Source organism: Myotis daubentonii, chromosome 16 (assembly GCF_963259705.1).
Source record: "Myotis daubentonii chromosome 16, mMyoDau2.1, whole genome shotgun sequence".
Lineage (NCBI taxonomy): Eukaryota > Metazoa > Chordata > Mammalia > Chiroptera > Vespertilionidae > Myotis > Myotis daubentonii.
The window spans coordinates 41506909-41525063 of record NC_081855.1 but is presented as its reverse complement, the minus strand read 5'-3'; the positions used below and the strand labels follow the sequence as shown (position 1 = coordinate 41525063).

Below are 18155 nucleotides of genomic sequence, written 5' to 3'. Positions count from 1 at the left end.
GGTCTACCTTTCTAACCCTTTTTGACTTCTCTCTTACTCCAAACCCAGGCAAGATCCTCATCATTGGAGGCAGCATCGCGAACTTCACCAATGTGGCTGCCACATTCAAGGTAATCAGCCACAGTGACTGCAGTTTCTGGGGAGCATGGGTTTGGAGGAACCAGGAAAGGGAGGTTCTCACAAGCAAATTTAAGACAGGAGCAAGTTCCCATGACTTACCCAGTCCAGAGGGAGGCTCTTGGTCCAGGGTTCCTTGTGGCGGATGCAGAAGACATGAACAGCTCTGGATCTGAAGCTGTGTCTCTGGGCAAGCAGCTGACACTCGCTGGGCCATAATTCTCCCATCTGAGGTGTGGGGAGAAGGCGAAATTCTGCCATTCCCCTTTCAGGACCAGCTCTTGAAGTACCTTAATGGGCCCTCATTTCAACAGTCCATTGTGAGACTGGGTTCTCTGCAACTCCTAGTCTTTCATCGCTCAGTCACCGGTCTCCTCCAAAAAGTCAGAACGGGGAAAGTGTTTTATGACCTGGGGCTCCTGGTCATCTAGCCAAGGGCCCGGCAGCCTGAGTCCCTGTGCCGCAGGTCAGGGCCATGGGCACAGTTTTAAAAGTGACTGGGGGTCAACAAGGATGACAGAGCTAACACGTCTCAAGAATCATTCCCTTCAAGGCAGCCACCCGAGGAGGCCATTATTATTCCACACGGTCAGGTGCTCACCGAAGCTGTTCAAAAGAATGTGCCCCATCGGTTTTGAGAATAATGAATAAATAAATGTCAACCTTGAAAGTCAGCTCTCAGGATGTGGAGGACCAGGCCTCATCAGTCTGCTTAAAACGGGTCCCTGATTCAGCAGAGAAATCTGAAACAGATCGGTCTCGACTGCTTTGTTTTAACTTCTGAGCAATCCCATAATAAAGCCAGCACTGGTGATAATTGTGGTTAGGCCTGGAGCAGGAATTGTTTGCAAGGCCTTGGGTGACAGAAATTAGACTCCTGACTCAGTATACTAGCCCTCTATCTGGAGAGACAAAATTGGTACACACCTGTACATTCTCTCTTATTTCCAAAGTTGATACCCATTACAAGGGCTGTTTCCCTAAATATCTTCAAGAAGCTTTTGTAGGACAATGATTTTTTATTTCTCACCCAAGGATATGTTTAGAGAGAGGAAGGGAGAAAGAGAGAGAGAGAGAGAGAGAGAAACATCAAGGATGAGAGAGAATCATTGATTGGCTGCCTCCTGCACACTCCCTACTGGGGATCGAGCCTGCAGCCCCAGCATGTGCCCTGACCAGGAATTGAACCGTGATCTCCTGAGTCATGGGTTGACGCCCAACCACTGAGCTACTACACCAGTCGGGCATTATGGCTGTCTTGTTTTTAATCACATGTCTGTTTGTCCCTTTGTACTTCAGGGCATCGTGAGAGCGATTCGGGATTACCAGGGCCCCCTAAAGGAGCATGCGGTCACAATCTTTGTCCGAAGAGGTGGCCCCAACTATCAGGAGGGCCTACGCGTGATGGGAGAAGTTGGTAAGATGGGGACCTTTTCTTTCCCTCCCACCCTGAGTGTCAGTGGCCTACTTCCTTGGGATTCCTGAAAGAGTCAGTTGGGAACACTTCTGTGCTCTCCCACTCCCCTCTCTGGATATGCAGCTCGCTCTGCTTCCACTTTCTGCCCTCTGGCATAGACCTGTTCTAAACTTCAGAATGGGCAGTAAAGCATTTTCATTCAGCTTTTTGTTTAACAAATATTTAGGAGAAACATCTGCTCCGTGCTAAGCACTGCGGTTACAGCCACTGCAGGACGCACGGCAGACAGCCAGGCCCTTGTGCACTTGGAGGACGTTGACTGTAATGTCAGGTTGCGCTAAGTGCATGAAGGAAGACAAGCAGGGTGAAGGGGTAGTGTGTGCGGGCGGGGACGGGCAGTTTTATGTGGGGTGATCAGAGAATGCTTGACTGGGTAGGTGACCTGGAAAAGAGGAGGGAGCAGGGCAGTGGTGACTATCAGCAAAGGAAAGAGCAAGTTCCAAGGCCCTGAAGTGGGAGTGTGTCCACGTGTGCAGGCCCAGTGGGGATGGCTGTGGGGTGGGGCTGGGTGTTGGAGGCGGAAGGGCAGCAGGAGTAGGCATGTGAGGCTAGTACAGGTCCCAGGAGACCCTTGGCTTTGACCCTGGGTTGGCAGCTGTGGGGAGACTTTGGCCTGAGGAGTGACACAGTTTGACTTAGGTAACCAGCAGCCAGGATAGAAGCAGGGAGAGCTCTTAGGAGGCTGCAGCAGAGTCCAGGACAGTGGTGGCCTGGCTGTGAGGAGTGAGAGGGCAGGGCTCTGGTAACTGGTGGGAAAGGAGAGCTTTGCCCTCACTGAGCTAGAGGAGGAGGGGGTAAAGGCCTACCACGCAGTGTTTTCAGGAAGTCTGGGACCACATCTTTTTTTTTTTTTTTTTTAAATATATTTTATTGATTTTTCACAGAGAGGAAGGGAGAGAGACAGAGAGCCAGAAACATCGATGAGAGAGAAACATCGATCAGCTGCCTCCTGCACACCCCCCACTGGGGATGTGCCCACAACCAAGGTACACGCCCCTGACCGGAATCGAACCTGGGACCCTTCAGTCCGCAGGCCGACGCTCTATCCACTGAGCCAAACCGGTTTCAGCGTGGGACCACATCTTGTCAGTCATGACTAAAATCAGGTCTCCCTAAGTTGACCTGATTGAACCTGAAACACGGGCGCGTTGGGACCAGCAGCTTTGGACTTGAGAAAATGTAGCCCTCATTGCCAAGAGCAGTGGTGTGTGGAGCAGGGGTCCATGTGAAGTGCCAGAGGGGTGCCAGACAGAAGGCTTTTGCTCAGTGAGTGATTGGAGGAACGAAATCTTCTCATCTTCCCATTTTTCCAAATCTGGTGTCCATGGCAAACACCAAACCTACCTCAATCAGTTGAAACAGTGCCAAATCCTCATTGCCCCCCAAAACTGAGTGCACAGTGAATGTCACTCAGTCACAGTTGGGACATTAAACAAGTAAACAGTTATTGGAACAAGATGCTGTCAGGGCTCTACATGTGAAGCAGGCAGGGTGGTGTGGAGGAGAGCGGCTTTCAAGGTCATCGGGAGGAGGCACTTGAGCTGAATGACGAGAACAGCTGGGTGAAGGTCTGGGATGAGAGCTCCATGCGGAGGAAGGAGCAGGGCCAGTGTTGAGGAGCAGGGGCCAGGCCAGGGAGGCTGGAGGGTGAGGTCGGGGTGGGTTGGGGTGGGAGAGCAGGGTCCAGGCTGTGAACGGGAGTGCTGACTCCGGTGCTGCTTGTGCTCGCAGGTTTGTGTGCTGATGAGGATCTGACAGCTGGCTTGTGCTGCATACTTGGTCTTGCACAGGAAGTGCTGGGCATCAGGCAGGACCCTATAGGACCTTTGCAGAGTCGTGTGGACTTGGGCCCTCATTTGAAGACTTGAATGATGGACTCTTTTCCCTCCTTCACAGGGAAGACCACTGGGATCCCCATCCATGTGTTTGGCACTGAGACTCACATGACGGCCATTGTGGGCATGGCCTTGGGCCACCGTCCTATCCCCAATCAGCCACCCACAGCTGCCCACACTGCGAACTTCCTCCTCAACGCCAGTGGGAGCACATCGGTAGGTGCCCGCTGGCCTCTACCATAAAGCCTGCCATGCTATTTTGGTCAGCCCCTCACACCCCATCCCATCCGGGACATGGTGCTCCTCCTCTTCCCTAGCCATTTGGGGACATTGGGGAAATGTGGGGGAAGGGGCGGCTGTAGTACTACACAGTTGGTTTCTGGATTTCGGCCAGTTTTTTTCTATGCCAGTCAAGGTAGTATAATGGAAAGACCAGGTTTTTGTTTTTAATCAGACCTGAGTTCAAATCCTGCTGTGGGTGGGACTTCTGCAGTTATACCTGCTCAGAGCCTCGGTTTGCTCATCTGAAGCCTGGAGACAATTCTGATTCCTGTCTCCGAAGGTTGTTAGAATAGTGCTTTGGAAGCAGCTTATAAAGAACTGCTGTGCTTAGTTCTTGCTCCCTGATTTCTCTGGGACCTCAAGGACCAATGGCTTTCCCCCCCAGCTGCTGCCTGTGACTTACTCCCTCTCCTTGTCTCACCCCAGACTCCGGCCCCGAGCAGGACTGCATCTTTTTCTGAGTGCAGGGCTGATGAGGTGGCACCTGCAAAGAAGGCCAAGCCCGCTGTGCCACAAGGTAACGCCCAGCAGTTTCGGATCTGCTCTGTCTGCTCCCCTTTCGGGCCTCACTGGACCAGCAGAGGTGATGGAAGGTGTTTGGGCTTTGCTTGAGAGTGAGCGTGGTGTGAAGGATGGGAACATAAGGGAGGACGCGCTGAGCCTTCCCAGTGGTCTTCCCTGGTGCTGAGGACTCATGCTGCACCTGGGTCACTTCACTCCCACTGTTTTCTCTTTTACCCCCTCCTCCCCGTGGGCAGGTGTGAGCGGGGCAGGGCAGTTGTGGAGGAGACAGGGTTACAAAAATTCCAGGAGGTGGGTAGGTCTCCTAGACTCTCCTCCCCAGTGGAGGGCACAGGAGGCTTCCGTATAGGGGTAGCTCCTGCCCACCCCATCATCCTGGGGCTCCTACAAAGACCCTCCTTTCCACCATAAGGCCTCTGCTGTCTACCAGCCCATCTATGCTTTGCCTCATTTGTCTCCATCCTCTGACTTATCAAAGATGTGACCCTGGCCAGCCAGCCCTTACAGCTAGCGTTCAGTAACTAGCTTTTGGGCTGGTGTGGCCTGTGCACCCTCTCCTAGTACACACCGGCAGAGAGTGCCTAAGGCATTTTGTGAAATAGTGACACTGGCTCCAGGCACTAGAGTTGGAAGCCACTGTCCTGTCGTTCCCAAACCCACAGCACAGAATGAAGGTCCAGCCCAGTCGACCCCATCATCGGGTGCTTTGTAGGGACCAGGGACCGGGGCTAAGAGGCTGGGACCGGGCCAGCTGTCCCTTCAGAGGGCCTGGGGGTGTGGGGGGCCGAGATTCAGTGTTCAGCATACCCTCCAAGCCTTCTGTTCCTCCTCTCCCCTCTCTGCCCCCTTGGCCCTTTGCTCTTTCTTGCTTTCGCTCTGCTGATCAGTGCTGTCTTCTCCTTTGCTGGCTTTCCTCCTGTCTGTTGTGGAATAGATGAGAGATGGTGAGGGCGGCAACCCTGCCAGGCTTGTCCATGGGACCCTTCCCTATTCCCACCCTCTCCCTCCAAAGCCTCCAGCCATCAGCAGGTCACTCAGTTGCCTTGGTCATTTTCTTTGACAGATTCAGTCCCAAGTCCAAGATCCCTGCAAGGTAGGACGCCCCTGCCCTGCCCAAGTCTGCGTGTGGCTTGTTAGTGGGTCTCACTAACCGTTTGCTGTCTCCCCTCCCGCGGGTGGCAGTGTGTGTGGTGTGTTTTATTCCTGCCTCGGTGTGGTCTGCCCCCAAGTCCTAGTCTCTGCTCTCTCTCCCTTCCCACTCCTGCTCAGCTCAGGCCCCCACTCACTGCTCTCCTGGCCATGTGGCCGTCTCTGGCTCAAAACTTGGGCGTGAGGGGCTGGAGAGCCATGCCCACAGCCTTGGAGAATGGAGTGGTGCTGAGGACAGAGTCCTCCTGGGAAGGAGGGAGCCCTCAAACCAAAGGGAAAGTGGCAGGGCCCAGCGGGTGAGGACAGGAGCCATGTCCTCCCCGATTCTCATCCACATCTCCTGATGGTTTCATTTCTTACCTTCCTCTCCTCAGCCTCACCACTGCTGACTATCCCAGGGCTCCCCATATCAGGGCCAAGCTCAGGTTTCCCTGGGGTTTGGGTGGAGGATGGGATAGAGCAGGAGAGGTCACTGGTTAGCATAGGCATTCTCTGCATGTCCTCACCCAGAACACACCTGCTCACCTGTTCACAGCATTAGGACTTCCTGTAACTTCTTGACTCTCACAGCCTGGGAGCTTTTACCCTGGAAGGGGAGTCTTTTGGTGATATTTGACCCCTTTCTTGCTTAAGGGAGGGGAAGGAATAACTAGGCAGGGTTGCTTATGTCCCTTCAGAAAGGCCAGCAGTCCCTACAACATCTGGCAAGACCCATTGTTCCCTGACAGGCACAAGCTGAGGCTGAGCCTGTGCAGAGAGAACAGGGGCCACTCTAGTTCTAAGAGCTCTTCTACCCCAGGGGAGGAGTTGATGCTCACCGTCAGTCCCAGCTGTGCTGAGAAGCGGGAGAGGAAGGACAGATTGTACCAGTGAGGGCCCTCCCCTCAGCAGTCTAGAGGAGGAGCCCCGAGCAGGTTTCCCTCTGGGGTCTCCTTGCTGCTGGTGGGCTGAGGATTGCCCCCATCGGCTTTGGCTCCTGTACTCAAGGAGGTGAGCACTCTGTCCTGCCCCTTTCATGCTGGAGGTGCAGGGGGGTTTGTAGAGAGCCCAGGCTTTGTTCTGACTCCTGTCCCCTCCTGGACAGACAGATGTGTGAATGTGCGCGCTGACTCGGTGTGGGCTCCCTCGAGGACGGGAGTGGCAGGGCTCTTGTTCCTCCTCACTTGCACAATTGAGCTGTAATCCCGGCTCTGCTGCTAGATGACCTAGGATCTGAGTCATTTGGCATCTCTGGGCTTCAATATCCTGGGATTGAGAAGTGACAGTACTGGATTAGGTGGCTTCCTTTGTTCTGTGATCTCATGTCTCGTCAGAACCCAGTTGGGTCCAGTGACAGTAAATCCCGGGTATTTGCAACAACAGGAGCCTGTGTCATGAGAAGCTTGTGGCTGTGATGGAAGAGGCGGGCCTGTGGGGATGAGAATTCTGTATGCCTTGGGAAATTGAGCTTTTATTAAAAATAAATAAATAAATAAATAAATAAATAAATAAATAAACAAACATATATATATATATATATAGAGAGAGAGAGAGAGAGAGAGAGAGAGAGAGAGAGAGAGAGATATTTCAGAGAGGAAGCAAGAGGGAGAGAGAGAAACCTCAGTGATGAGAGAGAATCATTGATTGGCTGTCTCCTGCACGTCCCCTACTAGGGCTCGAGCCCACAACCTGGGCATGTGCCCTTGACCGGAGTTGAACCTGGGGCCCTTCAGTCCGCAGGCCGACGCTCTATCCACTGAGCCAAACCAGCCAGGGCTTAAATTAATTTAACCAGGCCTTGAACTTGGTTAGCCAAGTCTGCATTAGTACAGTAGGTTAATTAATGCCAGATGCCACTGTGCTTGGTGCACTGTTTTCCCCTGAGGGCTACTTTCTTAGGACTTCAGGGAAGGGAGGGTGAGGCCACCTGCCTGTAGGGTGGTGAAGGGGCCTTTTTCTCCAAAGCTGAGGAATCCACTTCTGCCAGATATTTTTGTTCCTTTCTTTTGCCCCACACCCCTTTCCTGCTAGTCGGAGAGCCCATCCAAGAGCATTGTTTTCTGGGCAGGAAAGAGCCACCTAGTCCAGGGAGGAGGGCAGTGTATTGCTCCTGCCTCACCCGTGCCAGAGCCCGGCCGGAACCTCAGTGATAAGGCTGAGCAAACCTCTTCATTGGACCTACACTGACCTAGAATTGTGAGGATTCAAATCCTGACCGAAGGTGGTTTATGTCCAGATTTTGAGGTGATAAGGCTTGTGGAGGGTTGTGGAACATGCTGCTTTCACCAAAATTTTCCAGTGACTTTAAAAATAATTTATCAGGTGCCCATTTGCATATGACCAGGAGGCTGATTATATACATGCCTTTCCTGTGAAATTGAGCAGGCCCTGTAGGAATTCTCTGGGGCCCCTTCTTTGCATTGGGAGTCCTTTCTCTGTTGCTGAGCTGTTTACTAGCCAGGCAGATCTCCTGAGCTCTTTACTTTCTGCCACCTCTTTCCAGAAGAAATTGAGGCACCTCTTCCCCAAGTTCTCAGAATTCCATCCTCTTAACCTTCCTTTGTGGTTTTGATCAGCCCCCCTCCCTGGACTTGGCGTGGAGGGGCCTGGCAGGCAGCCCTGCCCCTGGGGTCTCACAGGGGTGTGTGCTCTGGGTGCACTCGCTGTGTTTTTGCCCAGCAGGAAAGAGCGCCACCCTCTTCAGCAGCCATACCAAGGCCATTGTGTGGGGCATGCAGACCAGGGCTGTGCAAGGCATGCTGGACTTTGACTACGTCTGCTCCCGAGACGAGCCCTCGGTGGCCGCCATGGTCTACCCTTTCACGTGAGTCATGCCATGCAGGAAGGCTGCAGATGGCTGCCAAGTGGGATTTTCTCATCTAATCTCCCTGACTGAGACTGAGCTGGGGGAGCAGTTCAATTATCCCCTTTGCTGGGGAGGTGACTGCCCATCCCAGACTGGGGCGAACCAATTCCTGGAGGGTCTTTTCCAGTAGATGGAAACTCTGAGGGCAGAACCCTGCCTTTCCACCTGGGGATGAAGCTCCCCCCAGCGGACCCCCTCCCCAATCCCGACAGGTTGTCCTGACCCCTCCTCTGCCTTTCTCACAGTGGGGACCACAAGCAGAAGTTTTACTGGGGTCACAAGGAGATCCTGATTCCTGTCTTCAAGAACATGGCTGACGCCATGAAAAAACACCCAGAGGTCGACGTGCTGATCAACTTCGCCTCTCTTCGCTCTGCCTATGACAGCAGCATTGAGACCATGAGTTATGCACAGGTAGTCGCAGCCCTAGGGGTAGGCGGGGTTGTAGGGAGAGCTCCTGAGTGGTGCTCATGCTCACTGCCACCTGGGACAAAGGGCTTAGACTCGGGACTGGCCAGTGTTCTGGCTGAAAGTGGTTGAAGACACTTGATCTTTAGATGGGAGGGTAGTAACCGAGGGCAGGCAGGCTGCTCACTGGGCCAACAAGAAGTTCTGGGTACGGAGAAAATAAATACTTCAAGTCCCGTTTCCCAGAAACACAGCTGCTATGTTTGAGTACTCCCTTATCCACACCTTTTCCTGGATTTTACCAAATGGAATAATATTTTACAGACTAATTTTATAATCCGTTTCCTTCAATTAGTCTCCACAGCATAAATATTCATTGGTAGTGTCAGTTTTGCTTGTCAAGTCTGGTGATGAGCATTTTGGAGTAACATTTGCACATATCCTTAATTATTTCCCCAGAATAAATAGCTAGACGTCAAACTGCTGCATCAGAATGAGCAGACTTTAAGGCTCTTGGACCATCCTGCCCACGTGCCCTCCGGAAAAGGTGTACTGATATAAACTCCCATCAGGAGTTTGAGAATTCCTGTTTTTCTGTACCCTTGCCAACACTGAATGTTTGGGTTTTAAAAATATATATTTGACAAATTGATAGGCATCCTATTTAATTTGCAGCCCTTTGATTAAGATGAGCTTTAAAAAACATTTATTGGCCATTTCTAATCTATGACTTGGCCTCCCTTCTCCCCCCCCACCCCCCCATTGAGGTGTTATCTTCTTTCTTACTGATTTGTAAGACCCCCTCCCCGATAGAAAAAATATTGATTCATCTGCTCATAATTATTTCTGATTCTAGACTGGTTTGGTTCAGTGTGTAACTGGAGAAGATAAACTTGTGTGGATATCTAGATGAAGCAAAAACGAAAGCATACTTGCTAAAAATGAGTTAAGTTTTTAGTCTAGATTAGAAGTTGACAAACTGCAGCTCAAGGGCCAAACCCAGCCCTCTGCCCGTTCTTTTTTTTTTTTTTTTTAAATATATTTTATTGATTTTCACAGAGAGGAAAGGAGAGAGATAGAGAGTTAGAAACATCGATGAGAGAGAAACATCGATCAGCTGCCTCCTGCATATCCCCCACCGGGGAAGTGCCCACAACCCAGGCACATGCCCCTGACCGGAATCAAACCCGGGACCCCTCAGTCCGCAGGCCGACGCTCCATCCGCTGAGCCAAACCGGCCTTGGCAGCCCGTTCTTGTAAATAAAGTTTTATTGGAACATAGCTATGCTCATTCATTTATATATTATCTATGGCTGTTTTCAGGCAAAGTTGAGTTACCACAGGGACCACATGATCAGCAAAGCCTAAAATACCATTTGGCTCTTAATAGAACAGTTTGCCAGTCCCTGGATGAGAGTCAGAGATGGTTCTCAATCTCTTCTGCCCACCCCCCACTTTCTCTGGCTTTCTTCTCCAACTGTGGAAGCAGCTCCTTTCTGGCACCTCTAGCCCTGACCTGTCGGGACATAGAATCAGAGACTCAAGGGCACAGCAGAGAAAGCCAGAGATAGCTGCTGTATGTGAGTGAAGAACAGGTGTCTGAGTCTTGTGAATTTTTGGATGGGTGAGAAAAATCTGACTAGCAGATTTTTGGGAAACATTTGCTTCTGCTTGGTTACTGAGTCACTGTGATGTTAACAATGGAGATCAGTTTGGGATGTCCACGCCTCTCTTTTGGGGGGAGGCTTGGTGTGATCAGGTTAGGAACAGAGACTTGTGGAAAGAAGCAGTGCCTGTTATTAATATTACTTTGTCCTTAGAGCCTGATGGGAGGTGAGTTCTTGAATGGTTGCTGCCTCTTGGTCCACCTGAGGTGACAAGCTAATGAGGAAGGACTGTTCTCATCCTCTAGATCCGGACCATTGCCATCATAGCTGAAGGCATCCCTGAGGCCCTCACAAGGAAGCTGATCAAGAAGGCGGACCAGAAGGGCGTGACCATCATTGGACCTGCCACAGTGAGCTTCCTCTCCAGAAAGCCTTTTTTTTATCCTCACCCGAGGATATTTGTGCCTTTCGTTTCTAGAGAGAATGGAGGGGGGGAGGAGGGGGTCAAAGAGACAGAGAAACATCAGAAACATTGATGTGAGAGAGACACGTCAATTGGTTGCCTCCTGCATGCACCCTGCAATCAAGGTATGAGGTCCATGGTGTCCTTGACTAGGAATTAAACCCATGACCTTTCAGTCTGAGGGCCAAAACTCTAACCACTGAGAAAAATTGGCCAGGGCTAAAAAGCCTTTTACGTTCAAGCTCTTTTAAGAAGTTTTGGGCCCTCAGGAAACTCACTTGTTGACTTTTTGTTTCTTTCTTCTTTTTTTAAAATATATTTTATTGATTTTTTTACAGAGAGGAAGGGAGAGGGATAGAGAGTTAGAAACATCGATGAGAGAGAAACATGGATCAGCTGCCTCCTGCACACCTCCTACTGGGGATGTGCCCGCAACCAAGGTACATGCCCTTGACTGGAATCGAACCTGGGACCTCTCAGTCCCCAGGCCGACGCTCTATCCACTGAGCCAAACCAGTCAGGGCTTGTTTCTTTCTTAAGTTGAAAAGATTTAGGGGTACCTCTTGAAAGTTAGTCTGTCCATTTCCAGTTAATTTTTTAAAGGCCCACTCTCCAGTCCATATCACTGTTACAGTTTCAAGGGACTAATGAGAAGATTCTTGTTTTAAGTGTTTGCCCACTCTCATACAAACATTGCATAGTCTTTGATTATTCCTTTAACTATAAACCAAAGAAAAATCTACCTGGAGGCTTTATTTTTGACCAAAGCTCTTTATTGAAGGAGAAATTGCTCTGTGAATATTTTTGTTTTTGTTTTTACCTGGTTGTTACGTTAAAATTTATGTGAAGGGAAGACAAAGGGACCTTTTATCTCAGAGGCAGTGGGTGATTTTGAGCAGAGGTACACACCTGTGTTACACACCTTTTTACTGGGCATTGTCGCTCTTGGAGAGCAAAGGAGACGACTTAACCCTGAATATACCTATCGGTGGTAAGCCACGTCTTACAAATAAGGCTTTCTTTCTTTTTTTTTTTTTGCATAATGTCTCGAGATTCTTATTAAGCAGGAAACCCAATGTGCAGGTGTTAGGTGTCTTGATCATTTCCTCCCCAGCCTGGCCAGACTGGAATGGGCTGGTAGTACTGGGCTTGGTGATGCTTCTGAGCTCTCTGGTCGATCAGGAGCTCACCCTTCCCTTCCTCCCTGACTGCTATTTCTGCCCCTGCAGGTTGGAGGCATCAAGCCTGGGTGCTTTAAGATTGGGAATACTGGCGGGATGCTGGACAACATCCTGGCCTCCAAGCTGTACCGCCCTGGCAGTGTGGCCTATGTCTCGCGTTCTGGGGGCATGTCCAACGAGCTCAACAATATCATCTCTCGGACCACAGATGGCGTCTATGAGGGCGTGGCCATTGGCGGGGACAGGTGATCAGCTGGGGGACAAGCCCATACTGCTTGCTACTGTTGAATTCCTGGCACATAGCTGTGTTTCTTTCCCTTTTTTGGGGGGGTGGGGGGGTGCTTATTTGTTTTCCCGATTACAGTTGACATTCAATATTTTCTTAGTTTCTCGTGGGAATGATATCTTAAGTCCATTTTTGCCTTAGAACTAACATGAGCTTAAGAATCAGAAAATACAGGGAAAGGTGTTTTAAAAGGCATCAGGGCCTGCAGGTAGTTCTGTTTATTGTCTGAGGTGGCCATGGGGAGGCAGCAGAGTGCTGTGATTAGCAGGACCGATTTTGAAATCAGACCAAATGGGTTCAAATCCTAGTTTTCCTGTTTACTAAGGGGGCATCCTTGACAGGCTACTTACCCCACCCCCAGACCTCCGTCATCCTTACATATCAATGGGTGAAATAATAGTGCCCACCTCATGGAGTTGGTGGGAGGATTAAATGAGGGCGTGTTTTATAAAGTGGCTAATGGGCTGGCACTTAGTAAGTACTCAGTATGTGTTCATTGTAGCTAATAATAGTGAAAGGGAAAACTATTCCTTTATTCTCTACCACTGCCACTCACATTTCTGGCCACCAACCCAGAAGCTCCAATCCCCTTATCTAGGGATGTTTGTGGCGGCTTCATCATGATTGATGATTATTAATTCAGTTCCCAGCCCCTCTCCCCTCTCTGGAGGATGGGGAGTGGGACTGAAAGTTCCAAGCTTCTGATCATGGCCTGGTCTTTCTGGTGACTAGCTCCCATCCAGGCGCTATGCGGGAGCCCCCCAAGAGTTTCTGTCACCCAGGACTTCCAAGGGATTTAGGAGCTTCTGTCACCCCCGTTACTCAGGAAATTAAAAGGTTTTTAGGAGCTCAGAACAAAAGAGGCTCCTGTCACTCAGGACATCACAAGGGTTATAGGAGCTGTGTGTCAGGAATTAGGGACAGAACAATGTATATATTTCTTCTTCTTTCACAAATAGTGTCATTACTTTTGTTGGTGGGAACAATAACCAGTAGTACTTACTATCCTCATAAACCTTAGCCATTGCTGATTACCATTGTTACTACTACTATTACTACTGCTGCTCTTTAGCTCAGAACCACAAGCTGTTGGGAGACTGGGTCACCTTGCCAGTCTCCCTGGCTCCCCCATGTCATTTCAGGTGGGACTCCTGGGTGGGGAAGCACTCCTGCCAGTTCCTCGGGGATGGGTACACATTTATCCTCAGGGTTGTGGTCAGCTGAAGGCAGGCCTGAGGCTGGAGGGGCTCATCCACGGCTGGCAAGGTGGCTCCTCTCTGTGCCTCCCGGCTGCTTAGTGTCTGAGGACTTTGCATTGGGCTTCCCAAGAGGGAGCAATTCAAGAGAGTGCCAGAAAAAGCTATATTTTATAACCCAGCCTTGGGAGTCGATATCATAGGATCACTTTTGCCACATTTTGTTCATTAGAAGCTAATCATTAAATCCAACTCATATTCAAGAGAAGAGGCATGAGGTTCTTCCACCTTTTAAAAAGAATTTGTGGGCATATTTTAAAACCACCACAGATGCTTTCTAGATATCTCACCACCAAGGGGACCTCTCTGGGCTTATGACCTCCTCTTCCGCCCCTCCCCTCCCCTTTTCTCCTTGTGCTCCATTTACTCCCTCCCCCAACCAACCCCCATGGCATCTCTGGACCCTCCGTGGGCATCCACACCCACGAAAAACCCACAACGTTCTTGGTATAAGCATGCTTCCCATACCTGAACACACACCTCCCCAAACCGCCTCCTGATCCCATATGCTCTCCGTGCTCTTACCAGGTACCCTGGCTCCACATTTATGGATCATGTATTACGTTACCAGGACACTCCAGGAGTCAAAATGATTGTGGTTCTTGGAGAGGTGAGTTAAAGGAAAGTCTTTTTAATTTTTTTTAAAAATATATTTTATTGATTTTCTACAGAGAATAAGAGAGAGGGATAGAGAGTTAGAAACATCGATGAGAGAGATCGATCAGCTGCCTCCCGCACGCCCCCCACTGGGGATGTGCCCGCAACCAAGGCACATGCCCTTGACCGGAATCGAACCCAGGACCCCTCAGTCCGCAGGCCGACGCTTCATCCACTGAGCCAAACCGGTTTGGCATTTTTAATTTTTTTTATTGTTAAAGTTATGTATGACATCAGTTTTTTAAAAGTGCATGCATTTTGGTTATATATAACTTAAGGTGACAGTCCCTGGTAGTCTCACCCCTTAGACTCTGGGACGTAGGGATTGTCACTGTTATCACTTCTGTGTGGCACAGTATGTTTTAGTGCCAATAGAGGAGAAGCTTTGCACTGCCGACCAGGCCTCTACCTGGTGGGCAGTGGATAGCTGGAGTAGAGTAAATGTGATTTTTTTTAAGTTTGGGAGAGCCCTGTAACCCCATCCCACTTTCCTGTTGTGCCTCCTATAGGTCTGGTCCTAAATCATCTTACCCACAGGTTAGGAAGGAGGGGACATCCTAGCATACCCGCTGTCCCTTTACAGTTCTTCCCTACCACTCTCAGTCTTCCAGGCTGTTTGGACCAAGTCCATGTCCCCTCATTTTTTAGACTCTGGCCTCTGCCTGATTTGGGACTGATTTTCCTGCTGCAGCTCAGAATGGGTGCCTCCAACTCACGGGCTTTTTCTTGTTCCCTGTTCCTTGGCAGATAGGGGGCACTGAGGAGTATAAGATCTGCCGGGCCATCAAGGAGGGCCGCCTCACTAAGCCTGTGGTCTGCTGGTGCATCGGGACCTGTGCCACCATGTTCTCCTCTGAGGTATGGCCGGTACAGACCACTCCTGGTGGGGAATCAGGAAGCCGAAGATGGGGCATTTGAGGTGGACTCTCTGGTCATCTTAGGGGCAGTTAGCTCTTTCAGTCCACCTCAGTCACTACTTGGAGTGGGAGCAGCCTGTGTCTGGAGGAGGTGAGAAGGCTTCATTGAGAAGTCAGCTGAGCAGAAGGGAGGATGGGGAGACGGGACACATTCCTGGTGCAGGGAAGACCATGAGAAGATCTGTGTGGGGAGAGGTCACAGAAGGAAAGGCTTGTTTGGCACGTGTGCATGATGTAATGTATGTGAACATGCCTGGCGGCATATAGTAAGTTCAGTGCCTAACAGCAGGTTCTGAGTGTGAGGCCTTGTCCTGTGTTGTGTATATAACATAAAACCTGGCCTTCGAGGCTTCCTGCAATAGTGATAATCCCTGTGCTTAAACCCTCAGTTCTTCCTACCAGTAAGCCTGCATCACACTAATTTTTTCTCCCTAGAATGCTTGCCTTTCCTCTTCAGATTCCTGCCCACCTCAAAGTGGCAATATCTGTCCAATTGTAAAATGCACTTTTCATTTGAACCACCAGTTCCATTTCTGCAACTTTCCGTTATGGATTTGCATGCAAAAATATTTCAAAGTATATGCACACGGATTCATTGTAACCTTGTCATAGCAGAAAATGGAAACAACCTAAATGCTGGCCAGGAGGGCACTGGGTCATCATGGCACAATCATATAATGGAAAGCTGGGCAGGCTGGAGAAGAATGAGGTGGATTTTGATACGTTGATGGAGAAAAAGTTTAAGATTAGTTAAATCAAAAATGGCAGAGTGCAGTAAATATTGATAATATCCGTTTTATTAACTGTGTGTGTGTGTGTGTGTGTGTTTTAAGGAGATAAAATGGGATTGGTTGGGTGATGGGATCTTTCAGGGATGAGCTGTACTTCTAAAGGCTTTAGAATCCGATCTCGATAGATGTTATGGCATGGGAAAGTCATTTTGCCTCTCTGTACCCTAGTTTGCTGAGCTGTAAAATGGAAATGGTATGGGATTGTTGCATGGCTTAAATAAGAAAATAATTGTGAAGGTCTGGCACGTATAGGTCTTTAGCAACTATTCCTTTCCATTCTTCTTCATTTATCCCATGAAGCAGTTTCTGACTTTCTTTCGTCGTGACCACTTTCTCCACACCCCAACAGCCAAAATAACCCCTTCCTTCTCCTCCATTATTTCTCGTAACCAGCTTGCATTACTCCACCCCACTCTGCTGAGGACACCTCCAGAGGGCAAGCACCTTGCTCTTCTGTTTCTGGCCGGGCACTTATCACCCCATAGGTTGGGCAGGTCCTCAGGAGGTGTTTTGGTTTTGTTTTTTAATGATTTTTTTACAACTTCATGTAAAACTAGAGGCCTGGTGCACGAGTTTGTGCACGGGTGGGGCTGGCATTGGGGGAGAGGCTGTGGGAGGGCTCCAGGGCGTGTCTGGCCCATCTCGCTCAGTCCCGATTGGCTGGACTCCAGCAGCAAACTAACCTACCATTCAGAGCGTCTGCCCCCTGGTGGTCAGTGCACGTCATAGAGCTTTTATAAACTATGAACATGCAATATAACCTATCTCCCTTTTAACATTTTTGTTTTAGTGTTAAGAAATCTCTGAGTTAAAGAAACTTGTTTAACTTCCTTGAACCCAACCAGCATTTTCTAAGTGTATTTGAGTGAAGACTATCTTCTCCTTCCCACTCCATTCACTCATGCAAATTAAGTCCTACAAAGAAGGTATTGGGAACCCGTGTTTTAAGGCATGTGTTGCTAATTGGAGCAGCCGCTGCTAACCTTTTCAACACTTACGGCACTTTTTATTATATTTAGGGATTAAGAGCACAGTCAGAGGCCAAATTGCTGGGTTCAAATGCTACCACATACTGCCTGTGTGACCTTGGGCAAGTTACTTTACCGCTCGGTGCTTCCATTTCCTTTTCTTTTTTTTTTTTTATAGGGAATAGTCATAGCTACTGAAAGATTAATGAGTAAAGCTTTTAGAGAAGTGCTGGCATATATAATAAGTGTTGTTAAACAGGTTAGGTGTGATTACGGTCACCCCCCAACTCTGTTCCTAAGTCAGGGTTTTGTACCAGAGGTTTCACTGGGTTAATTCGTTTTCCCCATCGCTTCATCAAAGACATTGGTTTTCTCTTCCTTCTCGCTCACTTCCCACAGTCAGTCACTCCTATGTTTCATTGGGTTTATATTTTACCTCGATACATGCTTAGGTGGAAGGCAACCATTGCTCGTTGGCTTCAGGTAATTGTTGCTATGTGGGAATATAAGCCTACGGCACAAAATCTGACTTTCAAAAAAGCTGGGAATTTGTATTGTGACATGAAACCTTTTTTTTTTTTTTTTAAACATTGGTACCTATTTTACAAAAAGTGTGTGTGGGATAATCATATCATGTCTATGAGCTCACTTCAACCTCAGGTTGCCCATTTGTAACACTCCTCACCTGTTGCTCAGAACTAATCCCTATCTTCCATCCCCTGGACCTCCGCCCCAGGGGAAGCCAGGTGAAGGGTCTGGGGCAGGAGTCCTCAAACTTTTTAAACAGGGGGCCAGTTCACTGTCCCTCAGACTGTTGGAGGGCCGGACTATAGTTTAAAAAAAAACTATGAACAAATTCCTATGCACACTGCACATAACTTATTTTGAAGTAAACAAACAAAACGGGAACAAATACAATATTTGTATTTGCATGTGGCCCGCGCGCTGTAGTTTGAGGACCCCTGGTCTGGGGAGTTGGGCTGCCAGACTTTGTATCCTAGCTCCATTACCTACCAGCTGTGTGATCTTGAGTGTTATTTCCCAAATGTGTTGATGTTTCAGTGTCCTCATCCATAAAATAAGTCCTCCATCATACCTGCTTGGGGTTGAAGGAAGTGATTTCTGAAGAGTGTTCGGTGGGTCTGGCCTGTAATAAGTGCTGTCATTTCCCAGGAGCCTTTGTTCCCTCTCGGGGATTAACGAGCCAGTCACACCACTCTCCTTTGCCTTCTAGGTACAATTTGGCCACGCTGGCGCTTGTGCCAACCAGGCTTCTGAAACTGCAGTGGCCAAGAACCAGGCTTTGAAGGAGGCAGGAGTGTTTGTGCCCCGGAGCTTCGACGAACTTGGAGACCTCATCCAGTAAGTGAACCTGTGCTAGGAGCCTCCTGGGT

The 18155-nt window shown here is 49.4% G+C and overlaps 1 protein-coding gene across 7 annotated transcripts in view; it reads left to right on the top strand.

The window, feature by feature from the left end:
• The window catches only part of ACLY (ATP citrate lyase), a 48569-nt gene that overhangs the window by 21985 nt on the left and 8429 nt on the right, over positions 1–18155 (top strand). For 3 of the 7 annotated variants that reach the window (XM_059670137.1, XM_059670136.1, XM_059670138.1), the window contains exons 10-21: positions 49–110; positions 1417–1534; positions 3491–3645; positions 4138–4228; positions 5297–5326; positions 8041–8185; positions 8473–8641; positions 10548–10652; positions 11935–12131; positions 13957–14038; positions 14833–14943; positions 17996–18123. In XM_059670137.1, coding sequence (XP_059526120.1) covers positions 49–110; positions 1417–1534; positions 3491–3645; positions 4138–4228; positions 5297–5326; positions 8041–8185; positions 8473–8641; positions 10548–10652; positions 11935–12131; positions 13957–14038; positions 14833–14943; positions 17996–18123 — 1393 coding nt within the window. The remainder of the gene's footprint in view (positions 1–48; positions 111–1416; positions 1535–3490; positions 3646–4137; positions 4229–5296; positions 5327–8040; positions 8186–8472; positions 8642–10547; positions 10653–11934; positions 12132–13956; positions 14039–14832; positions 14944–17995; positions 18124–18155) is intronic. The other 4 variants (XM_059670139.1, XM_059670142.1, XM_059670141.1 and 1 more) reach the window with 3 other exon arrangements.